Consider the following 22278-nt stretch of genomic DNA (forward strand, 5'->3'; position numbering starts at 1 on the left):
GCGTCGCACTACTCTACAATGTCATGTTTTGAATATGCAGTTGATCGGATCCACGACAAGTGAGGACGGCTTGGGCTGGGAGTACGGTATACGTACGCATGGCTGCTGGCTGCGTTGATAAGGCAGGCGATGCATTATCGATGCAGCTCTCTGATTCTCGTCCGGATGGCAACAGCCGCGTGGACAATGCCAATCATTCAATGCACCGCTGCAGGCTGCACCCTTTGTCTACTTGCATTCTTTACACTCTACCTACCCAGAGAACCAGGTACATACGACGCATACATGATGCCATATAGAGTGCGCGCAACCGATGAAGAGGGACAAGACGGTAATCAGTGTGTCATGGACCCAAACAACGAATGAATGCCATTGTCAAGCTCATGGGCCTTTTCGAATTGGCCCTTGGTTTCTCCTTACCTACTCTACTCCACTCTCAGCACTGTCAGAGCAAAAGCCATCCGATGCTGCCGAGACTAGGTAGGTAATGGCATATTCATTCCATCATCGACGACGATGTCTTCGGTAACTTCTGGAGGGAAATCAGGAGACTGAGCACAGTTCGGCGGTGGGTTGTGGCATATGCGGACCTCAGCTCCATACGGCCCCCACCTGCTGAAGCTCGTTATCTGCGCAAGGCCGAGGAAACTCAAGGCGGCGTGGGTCTGAAACCATGCGCGGTTGGTTGTCGCTGACTGGCGTTCTGCAGGCTCAGCCGCAAGAAGGACGAGGCTGAAAAACGGAGCGGAAGACGGCTCACGCACACCGAACGGCTTGATTAGTGCATCTTGGTAGGTACCTATTGTGTCCGTGAGCCCACTGCTCAGCTGGTGTTTTGTACAGTAGTAGTCGCATCGAAGAAAAGAAGAAGGAGAAAAAAAAAGAAAAAGAAAACACTACATGCGACCACAACGACATTCGGTACGGCTTCGGCTTTCTATCGTCCTGTCTACTAAGTACGCCTCTTGCGATACACAGTGGACAGCGGACAGTGGACAGTGGACAATAGACGGTGGCCAGTAGGCGGTAGGCGCCGTGACAAGGTGGAGTCGTCCTTGGCCTGGAAAATGAAATCAAACGATCCATATGTTACTCGCTGCTAACGACCGGGAAGTCATCGGGAGATTGCAGTATTTTCTGGGGTGGAATCAAGATGTCGCGCACGCACGCTACGTGCAGGCAAGACTGGACTGGCACTGGCCATGGCCATGGCTACATATTGAGGGGGGGGTCACACTTGTGTCCTGGGCATAATGTACCTAATAAGCAACTGCTGCAGCGATGCAAAATAGGCGGCCGCGACACTGGCACTGGACAGACAGACAGACAGACAGACAGACAGACAGACAGACAGACAGACAGACAGACAGACAGACAGACAGACAGACAGACAGACAGACAGACAGACAGACACACAGACAGACAGACAGACAGATACGCACGCACACATACATACTATGGCACACACACACACACATACAACACACACGCACGCTCAGACAGACACAGACACAGAAACAGACACATGCTCTATTCTATACCGACACAGTACACCACAGCAGGCCAGCATACATACCGGTACACCACACACACACAGCCACAGCTTCTGACATGTTTGCGGTGACAAAAAGAGAGTTGCAGACAACCAAGTAAGTGCCTGGCAGGCTGGGGGAGGCAAATACGCGTCCATGAACGAGGACATACATGATAGGCAGGCGAATTAAACAACGGGGCTCCAACATGCCCGGTTTTAATATTAGACATCACTCCGACGAGATCTGCGGGACGCGAAATGCCACCTTCTCATCATCCCTGCTAGCCTGCTCTCTGATGCGCCTCTGCAGCCGTCAAAGGCCATCGTTTGAACTGCCCTTCGCTCTCCTCCCCCCTCTCCCAACAGCGCGTCGGTGAGGGCTGAAAAATCGTGGACTGTCCAAGCCATCTGAATCTCTGTCGGTCGCTACTGTGAACCCTTTTGCCCTGTCCTGTTGCATCTCGTTTTCGCAGCCCGCTCCCCCCTCCCCCAACCCTTCGCCCTCCCCAATCCGCCCGTGTCCGACCGGTGTGGGAGGAGAGAGGTGACGTCTTTGGCCTGCTAGAGCCCCAGCCTTTGAGCCTGCGCTAGGAGCATTCACAGCCTGCGCTTCAACGGCCCGCCTACTCTAGTAGAGCAACCGTCTTGGACCAACGCCCAAGGTAGCTGTATTCTACCAGCTGGACTTGCTCTCAACCCTTCCTTCTTCTCCCCTCTCTTTCCAGGAACGCTATGAGCCGGTAAAGGACACCGGGCATAGACCAAAAGTCGGCTTCTGGGGCATACGCAATCTGCTTCGCCTTCTCTTCCGTATCCGTCCATTGACTCTCCTCCCGTCATAGAGGCACATCCTCGACATGCCTGTCGCCGTTGCTGCAGCCCCACGCGGTCAATTCTCCCTGGCAAATGCCATTCGCGGTCGCAATCGAGCAGTGTCTGAAGTTGGCCTGCCGCCCCCACGCGAACCTGAACGCGCCCAGCTGCCCAAGGCGGCCTCGTACACGTACTTCCCCCGTGTCAAGGACATTGACACCGACACCACAGACCTGAATGGGGAGGACAATGACAACAAGACGGGCCATGGCGAACGCACGTCGGAGAGTTCCTCGGGCGGATCGAGTCCGTCGTCAGAAGAGGCTCCAGAAGAGGCTCCAGAAGCAGCCGCTGTGCAGATGCGGCCCAGCCTGAAGCCCACGGTGCAGCGCAAGTCATCGCGCTTCCGCCCCTTTTCCAGCAAGAGCAGAGATGCCTCCGCGGAACCCATGCCCGACCGCGGGCGCACCGAGATGGCTAAGCAGCAGGCCGAAGCGCCCACAGGCTCGCCCGTCCGATCCCTGACCAAGCTGCGGAGGAAGTCGTGGGTCGTTTCGCAGCAGCCGCAGTCATCTTCGCCGACGAGGGGCAAGGCCGCACAGAAGAAGCACGACAGCAGCAGCAGTGGCAACACCAGTACCAACATCAGTACCAACACCAGCACCAGCACCAAAAACAGCACCACTAGCACCACCAGCGACGACGCCGACGCCAACAGGGACGCGGACAAGGCCACTGACAGCTCCCCGGCCACAGAAGCGCTCAAACGCCAGCGGCCAACCAACACCATCAGCATTCCGGAAGAGTCCGAGGTAAGGGACTCGTCCCCGCAAGACCTACAGCAGCCTGTGCCTCTTAGCAAGAAGAACAAACGGCTCAGCGGCCTCTTCAATGCAACCACAAGCTCGTCGCCCACCGTGCCCAAGTCTTTCTCCACCGAAAAGCTCCCTCACTACTCGCAGCCGCATACGCCCCTCAGCCCGACTAACGCTCCGCCGCTACCACGCAATATATCAGCCGAGAAGCTCAAGGGCGCAAAGACGGAGCCCCGCAAGAAGGATGAGCTCTGGACGGCGTTCCGGACGCTCGATGCAGACCTCCGCAAGTAAGAAGTCCATTCGTCCAGCACCATATCCTACATGCATAGCTAACACAGGACAAGGTTTCAGTCAAAATCTAGCGCCCTCAAAGCCAACGTCGTTCGAACCGCCCTGCTCCCTTTCCTGCGCCAATACGCCTCTCATCCCTCGAACCACAAGCTACGACCAGAAGACCTGGACCGACGAGCAAACATCTTGAACGGATGGTGGACAGGCCTGCTGGAACTTGTGGCAGGTCGTAATGGCCAGTCCATGTCAGGCACAGATCGTCCCGCCATACTCGAAGGCATCGTTGGCATCATGGAAAGATCCGAGTGGAGACTGTGGCCATCTCCGTATTGTGCCCTTGCAGACCGAGTAGCGACCCCTTCTACAACCACGAACACTTCCAGTGCCTCAAGCTCTTCCGACTTCCTCGCCGATTCTGTGTACCACAATGTTCGAAACATCTTCACACAAAACCTGCTTTCACAAATGGCCTTCGTGGTCGAGAAGATGTCTCTTAGAAATGCGGCTGCTAGTCTCGTAACCTTCTGCGGCAAGACATGCGCCTACGTCTTTTGCTTCTGTCCTGGAATCGCCGACACTCTCGTACGACTGTGGAACCCATCGTTAGATATGATGAAGCGCGTCTTGAAGGAATCGGGCGTGTCGAAACTCGACAAACTCGACGATCTATCCGAGTCTGTGGCAGCCGCTTTTCCACCCGGTCTCCACTCGCTCAAATTCTCCTCTCTCGCGAAAACGGTGCGCTTGCTACGGAAACCTGTCTCTCCCCCTTTGGCTGTGGCCAACCTTGACTGGTACGGACTTTGGACCAAGCGCTGGTCTGGAGCAGAGAGCGACCTCTTTTATGTTTTTGTCAAGCATTACCACATCCTCGTTACCGAATTCCTGCCCGTGGAGCCGAGCAACGCAGAGCGGATATGTGTGCCTGGATTGCTTATGGTTCACGCGCAAATTCTCGTAAATCTAGATGCGACGATCAATAGGCATGCAGCACCACCACAACCAGAGGAGCCTTCACAAGCAAACGCAACGGCCGCTCCCATTACATTTGACGATGTCCTAGAGCCAGACGCGTCGGTGACAGCAATGTCCCTCCCACCTGCAAATGCTACGAGGCAGATGCAGGAGAATCGACTGATCATGCTTATTCGCGATTTCCTATCCGAGCGAAACGTACATCTCCACACTGCTCGACGGATGTTTGCCGAAAGTTTCGCTCGTTTACTCCAGGCCCAGGCCCGCAAAATTACCATATACGACAGTAATGCTTGTTATACACTGTGCGATTTTCTAGAAGAGGCGTTTGTCATCATGGTCCGTTACGAACAACACGATAGCGACCACCACTCAGTCTTGAACTGGGACTTCTGGCTTTCCGTGTGCAAAGCGATGGCTTCAAGTCATAACACTGGCACCGAGATCAAGTTGTATTCTTTTCTATTCAGCATCTGGCCCACACTGGTTATGGATGAACGGCGCAAAGCAAGCTTATGCCTCGATTTTTTGCTGGAGCCAGACTTCTTTGAGAGCCGATTCAACCACTGGTGTCCGATGGTGCGCTCCTACTTTATGCGCCTCCTATGTTGGCGAGTCGCACGTTTTGATGGAGAGGAGACCGATGTCGAAGTGTTCGTACAATGGACCGAGGTGAAATGTTGACCACTATACTAACGCATAGTAGGGAGATCAAGCGAGCGTTGAGCGACCGTCTACGCACTGTATGGTCACACTATTTGTGGCTTCAAGAGGAGGCTGAGAAGAAGGACACTGCATTCCCATCAACACAGGCGTGTAACCCTGCGCCGGGCCGACGATTTCTCATCATACGTAATGATAGCCCTGTCACTGCTTGCAATGGCCCCTTTCTCTCATTCGACGGTGTTGTGCAGAATCCTCATCAAGCAAAACTGCCGATTCCTGTTAGTACAAGTCCAGAAACCGAACTTCGACCAACATCAGCAATGTCAATCGATTCCAATGATTTTCCGGACGAGGAACCAGGGAGGGGCAAGTGGGGTCTCTTCCGCAGTCTTATAGGGGGAGGCTCAAGCAAGGCCGCGAAGGCGAAGAGCCCTAGCCCGAGCATCAAAGAGAAGGAGAACCTGAAGACCAATGGAGGCAGGACGTCAAATGATGCCGGCTCGAGTAAACAGTCTTCCCCGGAACCGTCTGCGCCGCCTCCTCTGACGCATCGCTCCTACAGCTTCCGCTTTTCCCTCGAATGGGTGGACAAGCGCTTCGGTACTTATCAGAACATGCGCCTTCAGCCTCCTCGTCTGCCGCAACCCGCTCAGACCCTCCTCCAACACCGAGCGATCAACATGGACCCTGTAAGCAGCGTCCAGCCGACCGGCACCGCAATAACATCAAGCACCTACGCTGGACGTGCGCTTGCAGAATGGACTTTCGTTAGTCACGAATGTCAGAACTTCTTTGACAGGCGGAAGAATGAAGGTGTACCAACGAATCGTCAAGTGGAAACACCCTCACTCAATGTCGAAGCTTTCAGACGACCAGGCTGAGCTCGATCCCCACACATAAACACACAGATTCCTCAGCGTATCCGAACCACGGCATTCACACCCATCACCCTCATTATCCACAGGTTCGAATTCGAAAGCCTGCAAACAGCTCGTCAGCACAAAACAAACAAGCGCATACATTCACATTTACGATTGCATACGGAAGGCCAGCTTAACCAACAATCGGCCTTTCCCTGGTGGCGTTTTTTTTTTCGAGGACCCCCTCTCCTACTTGTCGATCCTTTTTATCTTATTTTCTGAGTTGTCCCTGTCCCTTCACTTTTGTTCGACTATTTTCTCTTCTGTTGCTTACATTATCTTGCATGCATGCATGGCAGTGCGCTTCTTTTTTGCATGGGGCTATTTGGCATCTCCAGGGACGGAGATTCTTTTCTTATCTGCGTTCTTTTCTTGTGCGGGCGTTGGGAATCTGAGGGTGCGATAGAGGGGTTATTGTTTACCACCTAGGAAGCAGCATGGGGAAGAAGCGAGATGGGAGGTGATTTGGACAGCAGGGGGAAGGGAAGAGTGCGGTCAAGGTGAAGCAAAGCATACATGGTCGGGGCGTTTGGGGATACATAGATGTATTATGGCAACATGCAACAGCCCAAAGTAGGATTGATCCGCTTGTTTTGCATGGTCAGCGTGTGCAGTGTGCATTGTTGTTGTATACATGCAAGCATGCATGTATGTGTGTGTACGGAAATGAGGCTTTGCCAAACCCTTCAAAACAGTATATCAACACAGCACCATACGATCCCTTCATCTTGTAACACACCCTTTCACCACGCACGCGCCTCATTTTAGTCCCCCCTCTGGCAACGCAACCCCCTTTCCCCCCACCAAGCCTCACCCGTGCCTGGAAAAAAGGTGAAGTCGGGTAAGAAGGAAAGACAGTAGCCATGTTGCGGCTGGCACAGATATGGAGGCGCTGAGGACTTGGGGAATGGTGGTATGTATTGGGTTGCGCGAGCATGGAGGGTGGTTGAGATGTAGGAGGGAGGGTGTGGTGGATGAACAGCATGCGTTTTTGTAGTGTGGTAACTTGAACACATTTCAACAAATGTCAGCACAACATCTCCACGATCTCTAGTCGTTACCATATAAGCCAAGCCAACGGTGCACCATGCTACTCCGCAGAAACGGCGTTTCAACCCAACAGTAGATACCTACCGTGCCCCGTCATCTCCCACATTCACTCCAGCGCGCACGCAAGCAGCACGTTTTACATCTGCCGAGGGGTCCGTGGTAGGGCATCCCGGACACAGACGTACGTAGTACCGAATTACTATATAGATACTGTACTGCGGGTAAGCTACCAGGAATATGATTACCAAAGCAAATGATGTGTGGCGCGCAACCGATGTCGCGGATAGATTGCGACTTCTACCACGGAGTCTAGGCCCATGGGGCGGGAGCGTGGGAACCTTTGTATGGATTGGTGTGGTACAGTAACATGTATGTATGTAGGTACCCTCTGCAGTGCATCTGGCATTTGTGTGGGTGCCGCGGGATCGGCGTAACGAGTAGTTAGGAATATTACGGATGGAGAGATGCGAGATTGGCTTTTTGGCTTACGAGCGAGACAAGCTTTGCCAAGTCTTACCTGCCGTAGGAAGGAGATCTTTGCGATGGATTGAGGATTTGAAAGGAGGAGGGTTTGGGATCTGGGTGGAGGTTTTGGTGTGCTTATTGACGGTGAGTGTGTGTTTGTTGATGGGTGGTGTGTAGATACATGGACCTACATATAGATTCAGGTATATAATAGCTGGCGTGTATACTACCGTACTATCTAGGTACGTGATCGTCTTTGTCGATCTTGGGTGGTCGACGATCTATTTGGGGAGTCTTACCAAGCGCTAGGTATTATAGGTACCTGTCTTACGGCCGTGATGAGCGCTAACTGTTGTATAGTTTTGCATCGTACTCTTTGTATTAGACATATAGCTGGGTGAGATGGAAGTCGGTAGTTGGCGAGATATGTTTCATGTTAGGCAGTGTAGGGATGTAGGGCTGCATGTCCACGAGCGTCTCTGAGGATGGCTATTGATATGCCTCTGAATCTGACTGCTACCTTATACATAGCAGGAGCTGAGATCTCGGTCTGGAGGATTGAAACCGATGGCGAGATGAGGCTCTATTATCGTCATTCTTCTTTCTAGCGTCCGCTTTCTAGCGTCCGAATTGAGGCTGATAGTTTCCCCGTTCTGATCATCTAGGCACAACTCGGTGTTGGGATGGTATCGTTCAAATTGTGCCGCCGAGCACTAGCCCTTCTTAGTTGGTAGTTAACTGATGACGAAGAGAATGGGGGTTTTGTTGCTACTTGTATTGCAGTGTAGTGTCTGTAAAGAGAACAAGACAACTTCAAAAACATCGAAGTAGGCCTGCATAACGGTTATGTATGAGGGGCAGTCTGCTGTGTGCGACTGCAGCGAGACCTCGGAATGGCAAGTCGAACGGGGGACATGCTCAACTTCGTACGAGTTCAAGTGCAGGTATTGGAGGTATTCGGTCAAAGTAAGATTGTAGCTCAAGTGTTATAGGTATTCGGCCATAGTAAAATTGTAGCTGAAGTATTATAAATAGACCTCTACTCCATTTTGACTACAAGTGGCCGAATGCAAAATGCAGACTACCTACCTGAGCCACCGAGGTTGATTGCAAGTCACGGTCAAGATGACAATACCCACTTTTAACACTTCTGGTCAGTGAATTATCTTGCGTGGACGACGAGACATGGCCTAGGATTGCTAGCCTAAAGCCTGATGTACCTTGTCGACCCATTTTGGACCGGGCGGGAGTGGGCGGTTTGGGTTGTATTACAGGATACCCTAGAGTCAACATTGACAACGAAGCGCTCCGGAAGTAAATACGCCGTGGCTGTTATGAAAGCATACGTACCATACAATGGATGGGTACTCGTGATCATGATAACCCCGGCGATCTCGCGCAACATCTGGAAGGTTACACCACCACATCCTCTTTCCAGAACATCAACACCGCACGAGCGGAAGCTACACGTAAGTCAGCATCGCCAGTCAAGCTTTACGCACTGCCCAAAACGACAATGCTTCCTGGTTTCGGTACGCGATACCCCGCAAGCCCTTGCAGATCCGCGAAACACCATCTCAACTCCACAATCGCGTCAATGTTGCAGCTTGAGTGTCGGTCTCGGCATCAACAATGCCGTCCTATCAGAGTGCACCCCGCAACACACACGGCTGGTATTAATCTGGGGTACTATATTTCTCGTTTTAAACAGGCCATGGCGGGAAACTTTGTGTCCACTGTGACCGCTTACCACGTTGATGTCCGCGGAAAAAATATAGCGGTGGTACCCCGGGTCATCGCGTGTTCAGGGAGCAGCAAGTAAAATTATCAGGGGGGGTTTCCGACTTTCTGTATTGGATGGGATGAATTGTTATGCGTTCACATGTTACGTCGGACGGTGTGTGTATATAAACATGGTCCCCAAGTCTTTTCCTTAGCATTCTCCAAGCACTCAACTGGCTTAGCAAGAGCAAGGACAATAATCTCTGCAAAATGCTTTCCTCAACGAGCATCCTCTCGCTCTTGGCGTTTACGGGAACTGCTCTCAGTGCCCCTTCGCATGTCTCCAAGAGTGGGCTCAAGGTGTACACAGCGGGAGATTCGACAATGGCGAAAGGCAGCGGTGCAATTACTGGTACGATCTCATGCTATAAACTCGTCTGGCAGCATGACTAATACTCTATACAGGATGGGGTGTATACCTCCCGTACTCACTCTCTGTCCCGGTTGTGAACAAAGCCATGGGTGGACGCAGCTCGCGCTCCTACACAGTCGAAGGTCGCTTCGACGATATCGCCAACCTCGTCCAGCCCGGTGACATCGTCATCATGGAATTCGGTCACAACGACGGTGGCAGTCTATCACCCAAAGACAACGGTCGCACTGTATGCCCTGGTAGGGGATCCGAGGTCTGTAAAGTCACCTCCGGTGGCAAGAACATCACAGTACACACATACAGCTACTACCTCACTGAAGCTGGCAAGGACCTCATCAAAAAGGGCGCAAAGGTCATCATATCCAGCCCCACCCCTAACAATCCTTGGGAGGGCGGCACGTTCAGCTACACTGATGGTGGGCGCTTCGTTGAGTACTCGAGGGATGTGGCCAAGGCCCTGGGCCCGAATGCCATGTATGTGAACCACAGTGCGTACACTGCCGCCATCTTCAAGGAGCTCGGGAAGGAGAAGACGGATGCTCTGTTTCCGAAAGACCACACTCACACTTCTCCTAAAGGTGCAGATGTTGTGGCCAAGGCTTTCGTCAAGGGGCTGCAGTGTGGTGGTGGCGGTTTCTTGAAGGGATACGTCAAGAACGCTACTGAGACTATTGACGGATCTTGCATTTAGATTTGAAAAATTGAGCGGGAAGCTGTAGTGGTTTATATATTAAGCGTTGCCATAGGTTCTTCCGTGGAACTATACGCACTTGATTCATGTATATAGTTGTAGAAAACAGCTGTACTGTCATACCTTTCGATTGATCATAACTTTGATGGAACTCGAGTAATTTGATGGTATGCATTGTGAGAATCAATGCGTCGCTATCCCATTCAGCCTGATCGATCTTTTCGGCAATGCTCAACACAATCTTCGGCCCAATTTGATGGTAGTCAGTCCAATGGACTGCCTAATATCGTGGATTAATTTCATCCGGAGATTCTGTGGCATTGTTGAATAGAAAGAGATTGAGGCTTTAGATCAAGAAATTGGAAGTTCTGGCATCTTATGAGAGCTTTGCGTACGCGGGAAGATGAGGGGCGAAAGTGCTGTTAAGAGCTGAGAGCTTCTCGACACTGTCCTCATAGTGCATACCGGTACCCCTGCAGATAGGTACCGACGTGGGAAGCGGGAGGTGGGGGCCGAGATGCCTCTAGCCCCTTTTCACATCACTGCACCTCGATACCATAGTATCAACACATGATGAGATGCATTGAGTCTGTCTTGTTACGATGGCTAAAGAACTAGCGTAGCTTTCTTATACTGGCGAAGTCTGTGGTCTGTCTGAGCAGTATTTCCTTTGTCATCTTCATGATGACACAAAAACTACTCAGTCCAACCGACACTATGCCTTGCCAACTTGTTCCCTTCGCTGGGTGTTTTCAAAGTGCCACACAATGTTGCGGCAATGCATAGAGTCTTTTCAGGTACCATTTACGGTACAGGTTACTCGAGGGCTGTACATGCATGGTGCCTTGCCGCAGCCAACTTTACGCCCCATTAGGCGACCAACGTTTGATCCTCCAAACTGAGTAACCGAATCATGGAGAGATATATAACCGCCGACAAGTTTTCACGTCAAGTTCAATGCTCTCTTTTTCCCTCTTGCTCGTTTTCCCCCTCACCTCTCGTTATGTTACTGCGGTTGGGCACTCAAGCCTTTACCGCTAGCACTTTCATTCTGGCATCTGTTGCCGCTGATTGTAATCCCCTCGCAGTGTCCCTTCCATTCAAGAGCAATGTCCTTTCCAATCGAGTAGAAGTCCGGGGCATACAATTGAGGATTGGCGGTCCGAGTGCGCAAACAATCGCGCTGCTTCCCAGCGCGTAGGTGACGACTATGCTTCTGAAAAAGACCCAGCTTACGAAACTTTAGTTCTCTTAATGATACATACTTGTATGGGGCGGCAAATAGTCTGTGCAAACAACTCGTACCGAACAGCACTCCGCAGAAGTTTGTGAACTTCTCAATCGAAGAATGTACGACGTTCAGAGGTGGCCTATATGACATAGAGTTGTCAGGGAGCAAAACTGTCGGTATATCCGAACAGCATCCATACGACAATACCACGGCAACGTGGATAGCTGATGATGTTACTATAATGAATATCAAAGACCAGGGTCTCGACCTTCCGCAGCTCGCATTCGGTATTCGTGCAGGGACGTCTCATCCGTACGTGAACAAGGGTGAATTAGGATTGGGCATAGAGTCTACATTCCTGAGTACACTGGCATCGCGAAACCAAATCGCATCAAAGACGTACTCATTCTTCTGGGGCACCGACTCGACCATATCCGACAAACCACGTAATGGCTCATTAACGCTTGGAGGCTATGATGAGGCGCTCATTGGTGACTCTCCAAACACCACCACAACCTTTACTCGCAATAATTGGAAGTGTCGCGAGGGTATGGTCGTAGAATTAACGGGGATAGGGTTGAATTCTGTGACCGGGACGGCCCAGCACGTGCTGAAGTCGGAGAGACTGCAAGCATGTGTTGTTCCTACGCTTTCCAGTATCTTGACGTTGCCCTACCAATACTGGGTTAGGATGCATGATATATTGGGCGTCGAACAGACACCATTCAACAATGGTTCCGCTGGTGAGCTACTCTATGGAGTAGCCTCCGTGTATCCGAATACTGCGTATGAGTGCATAACGCGAAGCATTGTCAACGATCCGCTAATTCGACACAGGACTTTCAAGGGCAATCTGTCCATCTCTATCAACGACGAGATCACAGTCAATATTCCCAACGAGCTTTTCATCGTCGACGAGCCGTACACGGTGAACAATGGGCAGATTAGACGGAGCACGGTCTGGAAGGATATTCCAGTAGTTAGCTACCTGGATCTAGAGGAGAACATGCCGCGCCTCGGAGGCATGTTTTTATCCTCTGCGTATCTCATGGTCGATCACGATAAGAACGAATTTACCATAGCGCCAGTGCAAGTACAACCCATGGAACAGAAGTTGATGGGCATCGATACTACAAACGCATGCGTAGCTGCTGTAGATGGCGCGGTAGTAACTGTGCCAGGCCCCTCACCGGAAAAGCCATCAGATGCTCACGGCAAGACTGCAAATAGACTTTCATCTGGAGCTATAGCCGGTATCTTCGTTGGTGTCCTAGCTCTAGTCTGCGTATTGATTGGTACTACGCTGTTTCTTCGGAGGCGGAGATTGAGTCGTCACGATGCGAACCCCCACGAGCTTCACAAACCAGTGCACATGGGACACGTCGCTGATCCACTGGTACCAGAGAAATATGGGATGAACGCAACAGAATTGCCAGCAGGGTCGTATTCTAGCGAAATGAGTGCTGATGAGAGACAGCATGCCTTGGAGCTAGATGGTATTAGTCGGCTGGTGGAAGTCCCGGCAAATAGATATGAAGGGGATAGACATTGAGTCGAAGAATATAACCGGGTGTAGTAGACTTCAATTTAAGTGAGGTCATTGACCGTACAGTATGTGTAAGGTTATTGTTGTCAAGCTGTGTCGAACCGGTGTTCATCGTGGCAGCCTAATAAAGCATGTGTAGGGTACAGCGCGGATGTCCCACGGACGAAGATTTGCAAGTATATGAATAGTTTTTGCAATGTTCGAGAAAATGCTCCCAGTATCATAAGCACGTCTATTTCTGCTCTGTTGTATTCATAGGGTTCAGAAAGAATACGTTGCGGTAGTATCGTGCTTCTTCGATACTCTCCAGAATATCTGCACGCGCTTCGTGTAGCATTTGCTTTCTGGGGATCTTCTTGAGAATATCTTTGGGTGCCCATCTCCGGGCGGCCTCTTTGATACTACTGACATCCAGAATCCGGTAGTGGAGGTGATCCATTACAATTCTGTAGGGTGGTAGGACAAGAAATGATTTATCTGCATGGACCGAATTTCCCGAAAGAAGCCCGGTACGACGCTCAGGCACATACTTCTTGATATAAGAAAGCAGGCCTTCTGCGGCTTCTTCTGCGGTTGTTGTCGAGTCGATGCAGGATTGCGTCAGTCCTGATTGGCCGTGGTGGCGAACACACCACTCGCCCATGCGATCGAGCTGCTCTTTGCTGTGATGGATAATGGCCTCATAGCCTTCTTCGTCGAGGAGATTGAGGTCTGCATCTGTGACGAAGACAGCCAGAGACATGATGGTGTCATTATCCGTGTCCAGGCCGGTCATCTGGTTGGTCAAAAAGAGTATGTTTCAATTGCGTGCCTGCACCTACTTCGCAGTCTATCCAGACCAGGGGGGCCTTTGACACCGACGCCATATTGTTCTGGTCACAGTGATGTCGCTATCTAGGTATGTATCCTACGCTGCGTAATGAGAGATGATGGTGCCCACAAAGAGAGTGGCGTGAATTACGCTAAGCCCGATGTAGATTAATTGAAAACGAAGGACAAGTCGCGTCGCGTGTGCTAGCGCGTCACCCCTCCCCCCCCCCCCCCCCATCAAACGCGCCACTTGCACATTCGATAACGCTTCAGCACGCTCTTCGGTGTGGCCTTGTCTCTTTTTTGCTTCCATACACTTCTACGATATTATAGTACACCATGTCTCGTGCAAAGGCATTAGCGGAGATCAAGGCTCTGCGCGCTGCTGGCAAGACGCGCTTGTCTACATATGAAGTTGAAGAGGAGGAGCAACTGTACGATACGGTCGACGAAGATGGATACAAGAAGATTGTAAGAAGTCGATTAGACCAGGATGACTTCATCGTAGACGACAATGGCGAGGGTTATGTCGATGACGGCCGGGAGGAATGGGATGATGGCCAGGGTCGTTACCACTACGCTGCCACCGACAGCGAAGGCGAGGATGAACGGCCCGCAAAAGGCAAAGCCGGTGTGTGCAGAGCGTGTGCTATGTCTTTTTTGACAGTTCTAATGGGTTGTAGCGAAACGGAAACGCGAAGAAGACAAGGAGAAGCAAGATAAGATCAATAACGGCATCAGCAAGTACTTCAGTGCAAAAACGGCGGCAAAGGCCCCCAAACCAAAGGTAGTTCGTCAATTGCAACAATTGACTGCACACATACTAATCTGTGTAGCCTGTTGCTACCGCTGCAGACAAAGACTTCATGGAAGATCTTCTCGGCGAGATCGATACAAACCCTATCCGTCAACCCGCTCCTCGAATGCGACCTGTCAAGACAGAGGCACGGAGAAAGACACGTGTACTGTCACCTCCCATATCTGAGAACCGCCCAGCTGTATCGAAAAAGAGGACTAATGACTCGGATACTATTATGCCCGACACACCGCCAGCAGCGAACGAATATGGCGATGACGACGGACTTCCTACATTTGCCGACGACGATGTGCCCATGAGTGACCCACCCCTTCAATCATCACCTGTAGCAAAGGCTGTGCAGCGAAGAGCACAGCCTGCAGTCAAGATTGAGGAAGAGGAGGAGGATCTCATGGAGGTCACACAACCCACTGGAGGCCTCGGCGTGCCCGTCACAAGCGTCAACATGGCCGGAAAACGTCCTATAGCGAGAATCAAGAAAGCAGAATATCCCACTCCTGCCAGCTCGTCTCCGGTCGGACCATCAGCTGTGGACGCATCGTCCTGGAACGAAGTCACCAGCAAACTCAATGTTATGAGTAGCCCTGCCCCGCAAACTACTGGCGTTGGAAAAATGAGGCCAGAAGATGCACTCGAAGAAGATGGCAGCCTCCATATGTTTTGGATCGACTATACCGAGATCAATGGCAGTCTCTGCTTATTCGGCAAAGTCAAAGACAGGCAGACAGGCAATTATGCGAGTTGCTTCTTGAAAATTGACAATATTCTTCGCAAACTGTACTTCCTACCCCGCGAGTATCGACAGGTTAGAGGCGTTACGACCGACGAGGAGGTGAGACTAAGTGACGTTTCAGACGAAGTGGACTCCATCATGAGCAGACACCGGGTGGGAATGCACAAGATCAAACCTTGCACCCGCAAGTATGCCTTTGAACTACCAGACATACCAAAGGAGGCAGACTACCTCAAATTATTATACGGATATGACAAGATGCCTCTTTCCGCTGACCTAAGCGGAGAGACATTTTCGCACGTCTTTGGTACTAATACTTCGCTCTTCGAGCAATTTGTGCTCTGGAAGAACGTCATGGGTCCTTGCTGGCTCAAGATTGACAACCCTGATCTCGGGGCTATTCACAACGCCTCGTGGTGTAAGCTTGAAGCCCAGGTCGCCAAACCCAATAGCATCTCGGTACTCAGCAATTCAGACAATTTGGACGCTCCCCCTATGACGCTGATGAGTCTTTCGCTACGAACTACTTTCAATGCCAAGGACAACAAACAGGAGATCCTTATGGCCAGCGCTATGATTTACGATAAATTTTCGCTTACTGATACGACTCCAATTGAAGATATGGAGTGCAAGTCCTTCACTGTTATGCGGCCGAATGGTGTTGCCTTTCCTACGGGCTTCCAAGCCGAAGTGGAAAAGGTCAAAGGAAATTTCACGCTGAAGAAGACAGAACAAGAGCTTCTCAGTTGGCTCATGGCAATGTTTCAGCGATATGATCCTGATGTGCTTGTTGGTCATCGTCTGGATGATGTCGATTACAGCGTTTTGCTCAGTCGTCTAAGAGAGAAGAAGACCCCTGGTTGGCACCGTATTGGACGTCTCAAGAGAAGTGACTGGCCGAAGAGTATGGGCAAAGGTGGAGGAAGCTTCTTTGCTGAAAAGCAACTAGCTTCGGGCCGCTTGCTCTGCGATCTTGCCAATGACCTCGGAAAGTCGCTCATGACGAAGTGCCAGTCGTGGAGTCTGGAGGAGATGTGCCAGCTGGTCCTGAACAAGAAGCGCGAGGAGCTCGATAACGAAGCTGCTCTGAACAGCTGGGCAGCCACCAAGGAGGGGTTACTGAACTACGTCAAGCACTGTCAGGCCGATGCATACTTTATCGCGGCTATCTCGATGAAGGTGCAGATGCTTCCTTTGACCAAGGTTTTGACCAATCTTGCTGGTAACTCCTGGGCCCGGACATTGAGCGGTACTCGTGCTGAGCGAAACGAGTACATTCTGCTCCACGAGTTTCATAAGAACAAATACATTTGTCCTGACAAGCAATGGGGCAAGAGCAAGGTCAAGATTGAGGAAGACGCGGTAGAAGGCGAGGAAGGTGCAGATGCGAAGAAGAAGGACAAGTTCAAGGGTGGTCTCGTCTTCGAGCCTGAGAAGGGACTTTACGACAAGTTCATCTTGGTTATGGATTTCAACTCTCTATACCCTAGTATCATCCAGGAGTTCAACATTTGCTTCACTACCGTCGAGCGAGCTGATCTCTCCGAAGATGACGACAAAGTCCCTGAAGTCCCAGCAACTCAAGAACAAGGCATCCTGCCCCGCCTCATTGCTACACTTGTCTCCCGTCGTCGAGAAGTAAAGAAGCTCATGAAGGCCAAGGATGCTACACCGGATCAGCTAGCCACATGGGATATCAAACAACTTGCTCTGAAGCTGACAGCCAATTCTATGTACGGTTGCTTGGGATACACAAAGTCACGGTTTTACGCTCGGCCGCTTGCAATGCTCACCACCTACAAGGGACGAGAGATTCTAAGGAAAACCAAAGATATGGCCGAGGAGAAGGCGCTGCGTGTCATTTATGGCGATACCGACTCCGTCATGATTAACACGAATGTGGACAATATCCAAGACGCTCTGAAGCTTGGTAACGAGTTCAAGAAGGAGGTCAATGACAGCTACAGGCTTCTCGAGATTGATATCGATAACGTTTTCCGCCGCATCCTGTTGCATGCAAAGAAGAAGTATGCTGCTATCAACATGATACCTGTTGATGGCAAGTATGTTGAGAAGTTGGAGGTAAAGGGTCTTGATATGAGACGCAGAGAGTACTGTGCCCTGTCGAAAGAAACATCAACGTTCGTTCTCCTTTCCTTTTACCCTTTCCTTTTGCATTTTTGAACATCTATCTAACTTGGATACAGTGAGCTCCTGAACTTCCTATTGAGTGGCGAGGATCCCGAAACGGTCGTTGAAAAGATTCACAACCATCTCCGTGAGCTCAGCAAGCGTATGCGTGAATATGCCATCCCCACTCGCAAATACACTATCTACACGCAATTAGGCAAGAACCCCAAGGAGTATCCCAATGGCAACTCCATGCCTTCTGTTCAGGTTGCCCTCCGGCTCATGGCAAAGGGCAAGCACGTCAAGGCCAAGGATGTGATGAGCTTCATCATCACTGGAGAATCATCAGGCTCGGCCGAGAATGCAGCAAAGAACGCTTACCCGGTCGATGAAGTGCTCAAGACGGATAGCGGGCTCAAGCCAGACATCGACTACTACCTCCACAAGCAGATCCTCCCACCGGTAGAGCGATTATGTGCTCCCATCGACGGCACAAACATCACCATGTTGGCCGCATGCCTAGGTCTTGACACGAGCAAGTACCGCGTTTCCACCGTCTCTGGCGGTGCCCAGCAAGATACTGAGATCCATCCCTTGGAATCGCAAATCCCAGACTCCATGCGCTTCCAATCCTGCACACCTCTTTGGCTACGCTGCCGCAGCTGCACAACCGTCTTTCCTTTTCAAGGCCTTTCGGCTACATCACCCACCACGACGTCCTTGCAAACTGTATCCCACAACGGTATCCAATGCCCCGCCGAAGGATGCAAACAGATTCTTCAAACCCTCTCCGTCGTAGCCCAACTCGAGTCCTCGATCCGCCAGCTCCTCGCCTCCTACTACGCCGGCCACCTCGTCTGCGACGATCCCCAATGCGGAAACCGCACACGCAGCATTTCCGTCTACGGCCACCGCTGTCTCGGGCCCAAGGGTCTTGCAAAGGACTGTCTGGGCAAAATGCACTGGGAGATGCGCGAAAAGGACGTGTGGAACCAGCTTCTGTACTTTCAGAGCTTGTTCGATGTCGATCGCGTGGCTAAGGGTGAGGAAGGGGTTAAGGTCGAGGAGAGTAGGGTGAAGATGAAGATTCTGGCGGAGCAGAATCGGGAGAGGTTTGGGACGTTGAAGGGGGTTGTGGAGGCGTGGTTGGAGAGGAATGGGAGACAGTGGGTTCAGATGGATAGTTTGTTTTCTTTTGCGTTGAAGGCTTAGTTGCGGTGGGGGGTCTTGGGTATAGCAAGGGCGCTGTTTCTATCAGTGGCACGGACGGGAAAATTGGATTAGCTATGGGTGTTTTACGGGCCTGTTGGAGTAGTGTAGTGCGGCATTCGCTGTGAAGGATTTTGCTGCCGGTTTGTCTGAGAAATATGTTCAGGTACATAGTAGTTTCACCGTCTTGCAGGTATCGAATGTTGAATAGCGTTTGATATGCTTTATAACCTGTAATCAGTTCATTGCATTAAAAAGTATACCTGGATATAAATGTTGCAAAGAAGAAGGAAAAGAAGAAGATCAATCCTCTATTATTTTTCAAAAGCATGGTCCCACATGCCATCACGTCCTCGCAATCCCGTCCGACGCCACTCCCCCTTTACCCGTCTTTGCCTTTCCTGAACCCTCCACAGCCTTCCGACAAGCCTCATGAAACACTTCCATAAAGCGATGGACATCCAGAAACGAATTGTACAAGGGCGCCGGCGTAATTCTCAAGACATCAGGTTTCCTCTCATCAACCACCACACCCTTGTCTTCAATGTCTCTCTGTACCTGCTCCAGCAGACCCGGTTGCAAGAGCACACTGAGTTGCGCACCTCGTTCCGCTGGGTTCGCGGGTGTGATGATGGTGTAGGGTGGGTTACCGCCGGGGTAGCGAAGTAGGCGGGCTTCCAGGTAGCCTGTGAGGCGGAGACTGCGTTGGCGCAGAGCGTCAATGGAGGTCAGAGAGAATACGTCGAGGGAGGCCATGACAGATGTTATATCCAGTGCACTGGGGTTGCTGAGTTGGTAGCCGCTTGCGCCGGGGATGGGGATGAAGGTGTTGGACATGGCGAAGCGGGAGGATTTGTCGCTGCCCCACCAGCCGCTGAGTCGGGGTCTGTAAATTAGCTCTGTGGATTGGTTCCTGGAGTCTTTGGATGTGTTTGGGTTTCGTGGGGTGGTTGATGGCTTTTCAACGGTGCCGTGGCGCTCGTGGACGAAGAGACCGCCTATTACGCCTGGGCCGCCGTTCATGTACTTGTAGTTGCACCATGCGGCGAAGTCTACGTTCCAGTCGTGTAGTTTGAGTGGTACGTTGCCCGTGGCGTGGGCGAGGTCCCAACCTACTGTGATGCCGAGGGCGTGACAGTGACGGGTTATGAGTTCAATGTCGAAGTATTGACCAGAGTAGAATTGGATGCCTGGCAGGAGGACAAGAGCGGTGGTTGCGGCGTGTTGGGAGATGATGGAGAGGATGTGTTCGGTGGAGAGATAAGGCGAGGAAGACGATGGTGGGTCTATGGTGATGAGTGCGGATGGGTCTAGGTTGTGATGTGCTATTTGGGAGAGTGCGGCGTACTATGGTACTTTGTCAGTAATTACTCTTTCCAATAGGTATTAGTGTCAAGACTCACATGGTCACTGGGAAAGGCCTTCCCTTCGATGATAATTTTCCATCGATCCTTGCTAGGCTTGTAGAAACTCGCCATTAGGAGATGCAAATTCGCGGTCAGAGTCTCCATAACCACAACCTCACTTGACAGCGCTCCCACAATCTTCGCCGTCTGTTCTTTCACTACATCGTCGATGTGCAACCAAGGCGGCAGCCCCCCTTCATAGTCAGTGAAGTGTCCAAAGACGCCCTTGGATGCCCACGTATCCATATATCGGTTCACATATTCCTTTGTTCGCCGTGGTTGCAGTCCAAGAGAGTTGCCGCAGAGGTAAATCGAATCCTCGCCATCATCGTTCCGCGTAGGGTGTTTCTGATGCCCAAATTTCTTGTTCCGAAGATCGCCTTTGGTCGGTATCCAGAATTCCTCCCTCAACTTGCTGAGCGGATCCTTTGCATCTTCTGCCTTGGCAAAAGCCTCGGAGCACAGCTCCAGCGTGGCTACCTGCAAATATGCATTCTGAAGTTTTGGCATTGTGAAGTGGGCAGCTGTGGGACGAAGGAACGGTCCAGCCTGGCCGACGATCTGCAGCTTAAATACTCGACCAGGAAGTGTCCACGGGTCTAGAAAGTTCGCGGACAAAATATTCTATCTCGCCGTCTCTGTGTTTTTTTCCAGGTATCGATTATATTGATGCCCTTGCACCGCAACAGGCGGGGCACCAAATCAGAGGGGCTCGTTGGACGCAGGCGGTGGGGGTGTGGTTCCTGACTAATCGGCCCAGAACTTCTGGTCCATAAGTAACGGCGCATGATTGGCTGCATCGGGTTGGGCGTGGTGTTTCTCTGCGATGACCTCAGAGAAGGAAGTCTGATTCAACGAGACAACGACTTCGACAACACTGCACACTCCATAACCATCCACCTCGAAAATGGCATCACCCTACATAATGTGCGCTTCTTGTCTGCGTGCAGCTAAAGCAGGGATGGGAAAGGCCGTCTTGAGTCGTACAGTTCAACGGCCAAAGTCTGCGAGAGCCTTCAGCAAAGCGACGGCCAGTCTGCGACCGTTATACCTCGACTTCCTCGCACCATCTATCAACAGAGCAGGTACAAATACTACGCCAGCATACAACCCACCATCATCTCTTGGAATAAATACCCGAAGAACCCTTACCACCACTACCACTACTACAACTACAACCACCTCTCCAACATCCTCCCCACCCGTCGCCACACCCGCCACCCCCATCCTCAACCCCCGCACCGACGACTCGGGTGCGCCCATGACCATCTCCATATCTCCCCGCGCATCTCACCGTCTCCACACCATCGCAACCAAAGACGCCAATCCCTCCCTCGCCCTGCGCGTCTCCATCGAAAGCGGCGGCTGCCACGGCTTCCAATACCTCATGGACCTATGCGACCTGTCAAAACAGCCCGCAACCGACGAAGACACGGTGTTTGAAGGGCCCAAGGGCGAGAAGGTGGTGATTGACGAGGCGAGCTTGGAGTTGTTGAGCGGGAGTACGGTGGATTACAGCATGGAGTTGATAGGCAGTCAGTTTAAGATTACGGGTATTCCGGGGGCGACGAGTAGTTGTGGGTGTGGCACGAGTTTTGACATAAAGTTGTAGATGGCTTCTTGAGGAGCATACATGTATAATGGCAATCATGAAAAGATGGCGGACAGTGGCAGGATAGACATCATCTCAAAGGCTACTAATAATGTATCAATTCATTGGACTGGGATACGTCGTATATTTCTCCCTAACGGCCAAAGCCAGAGCCAAAGGTATCGCCGTCTAAAAGCCCATCAAAATTATTTACCCAGGTAGACCAGACAAAGCCCCACAAGTGCAGCAATCAAACCCGGTAGTGCCCCAATTGGTCCCTTGGTCCCTTCATCTAACGCTTAACATACTAGGGAGCCTTTGATGACTTCGCAGCCTGCATGAAAGCACTAACGGTTCCATCCCGAGGGCATTTCAGCCAAAGGCGTCAACCACATGTTTTGCTTGTCAAAACTCGACACTGTCTTGA

The 22278-nt window shown here is 51.4% G+C and overlaps 7 protein-coding genes across 7 annotated transcripts; 5 read left to right on the forward strand and 2 right to left on the reverse strand.

Annotated features, from left to right (window-relative positions):
• The first annotated feature begins 1389 nt into the window (after positions 1–1389).
• IAQ61_002777 (uncharacterized protein) lies at positions 1390–6951 on the forward strand. The gene is made up of 3 exons (XM_003843442.2): positions 1390–3452; positions 3510–5084; positions 5138–6951. Exons 1-3 carry the CDS (start codon positions 2392–2394, stop codon positions 5976–5978), a joined length of 3477 nt encoding a protein of 1158 aa, XP_003843490.1. The 5' UTR covers positions 1390–2391; the 3' UTR covers positions 5979–6951.
• A 1827-nt stretch (positions 6952–8778) lies between these two features.
• On the forward strand, positions 8779–10378 carry IAQ61_002778 (uncharacterized protein; the record flags this gene model as incomplete). The annotated part of the gene is made up of 2 exons (XM_003843440.2): positions 8779–9666; positions 9720–10378. Exons 1-2 carry the CDS (start codon positions 9525–9527, stop codon positions 10376–10378), a joined length of 801 nt encoding a protein of 266 aa, XP_003843488.1. The 5' UTR covers positions 8779–9524.
• A 1109-nt stretch (positions 10379–11487) lies between these two features.
• IAQ61_002779 (uncharacterized protein) lies at positions 11488–13161 on the forward strand (the record flags this gene model as incomplete). Its single annotated transcript, XM_066095693.1, has 2 exons — positions 11488–11504; positions 11625–13161. The coding sequence occupies 2 exons, from the start codon at positions 11488–11490 to the stop codon at positions 13159–13161; spliced, it is 1554 nt and encodes a 517-aa protein (XP_065954529.1).
• Positions 13162–13387: 226 nt separating this feature from the next.
• IAQ61_002780 (uncharacterized protein) lies at positions 13388–13930 on the reverse strand (the record flags this gene model as incomplete). The annotated part of the gene is made up of 1 exon (XM_003843438.2): positions 13388–13930. The coding sequence occupies one exon, from the start codon at positions 13928–13930 to the stop codon at positions 13388–13390; it is 543 nt and encodes a 180-aa protein (XP_003843486.2).
• A 273-nt stretch (positions 13931–14203) lies between these two features.
• IAQ61_002781 (uncharacterized protein) lies at positions 14204–19055 on the forward strand. Its single transcript, XM_003843437.2, has 4 exons — positions 14204–14596; positions 14649–14752; positions 14802–17656; positions 17723–19055. The coding sequence occupies exons 1-4, from the start codon at positions 14305–14307 to the stop codon at positions 18855–18857; spliced, it is 4386 nt and encodes a 1461-aa protein (XP_003843485.1). The 5' UTR covers positions 14204–14304; the 3' UTR covers positions 18858–19055.
• BNA51 (Kynureninase 1) lies at positions 19056–21085 on the reverse strand. Its single transcript, XM_003843436.2, has 2 exons — positions 20258–21085; positions 19056–20201 (listed from the first exon to the last, which is right to left on the reverse strand). The coding sequence occupies exons 1-2, from the start codon at positions 20768–20770 to the stop codon at positions 19200–19202; spliced, it is 1515 nt and encodes a 504-aa protein (XP_003843484.1). The 5' UTR covers positions 20771–21085; the 3' UTR covers positions 19056–19199.
• Positions 21086–21167: 82 nt separating this feature from the next.
• Positions 21168–21872, forward strand: IAQ61_002783 (uncharacterized protein; the record flags this gene model as incomplete). Its single annotated transcript, XM_003843435.1, has 1 exon — positions 21168–21872. The coding sequence occupies one exon, from the start codon at positions 21168–21170 to the stop codon at positions 21870–21872; it is 705 nt and encodes a 234-aa protein (XP_003843483.1).
• Between the last annotated feature and the right edge of the window lie 406 nt (positions 21873–22278).

Source organism: Plenodomus lingam (assembly GCF_022343315.1).
Source record: "Plenodomus lingam strain CAN1 chromosome Unknown contig_14, whole genome shotgun sequence".
NCBI classification, from domain to species: Eukaryota; Fungi; Ascomycota; class Dothideomycetes; order Pleosporales; family Leptosphaeriaceae; genus Plenodomus; species Plenodomus lingam.

Excerpts from the sequence above, each read along its gene's own strand:
- IAQ61_002777 (XM_003843442.2), top strand. The coding sequence starts at position 2,392 with ATGCCTGTCGCCGTTGCTGCAGCCCCACGCGGTCAATTCTCCCTGGCA. Across the intron at positions 3,453-3,509 it reads CTCGATGCAGACCTCCGCAA|GTTTCAGTCAAAATCTAGCG; the intron begins GTAAGAAGTCCA and ends ACACAGGACAAG. Across the intron at positions 5,085-5,137 it reads GAGGAGACCGATGTCGAAGT|GGAGATCAAGCGAGCGTTGA; the intron begins GTTCGTACAATG and ends AACGCATAGTAG.
- IAQ61_002781 (XM_003843437.2), top strand. The coding sequence starts at position 14,305 with ATGTCTCGTGCAAAGGCATTAGCGGAGATCAAGGCTCTGCGCGCTGCT. Across the intron at positions 14,597-14,648 it reads GCCCGCAAAAGGCAAAGCCG|CGAAACGGAAACGCGAAGAA; the intron begins GTGTGTGCAGAG and ends AATGGGTTGTAG. Across the intron at positions 14,753-14,801 it reads CAAAGGCCCCCAAACCAAAG|CCTGTTGCTACCGCTGCAGA; the intron begins GTAGTTCGTCAA and ends TAATCTGTGTAG.
- BNA51 (XM_003843436.2), bottom strand. The coding sequence starts at position 20,770 with ATGCCAAAACTTCAGAATGCATATTTGCAGGTAGCCACGCTGGAGCTG. Across the intron at positions 20,202-20,257 it reads AGGCCTTTCCCAGTGACCAT|TACGCCGCACTCTCCCAAAT; the intron begins GTGAGTCTTGAC and ends AAAGTACCATAG.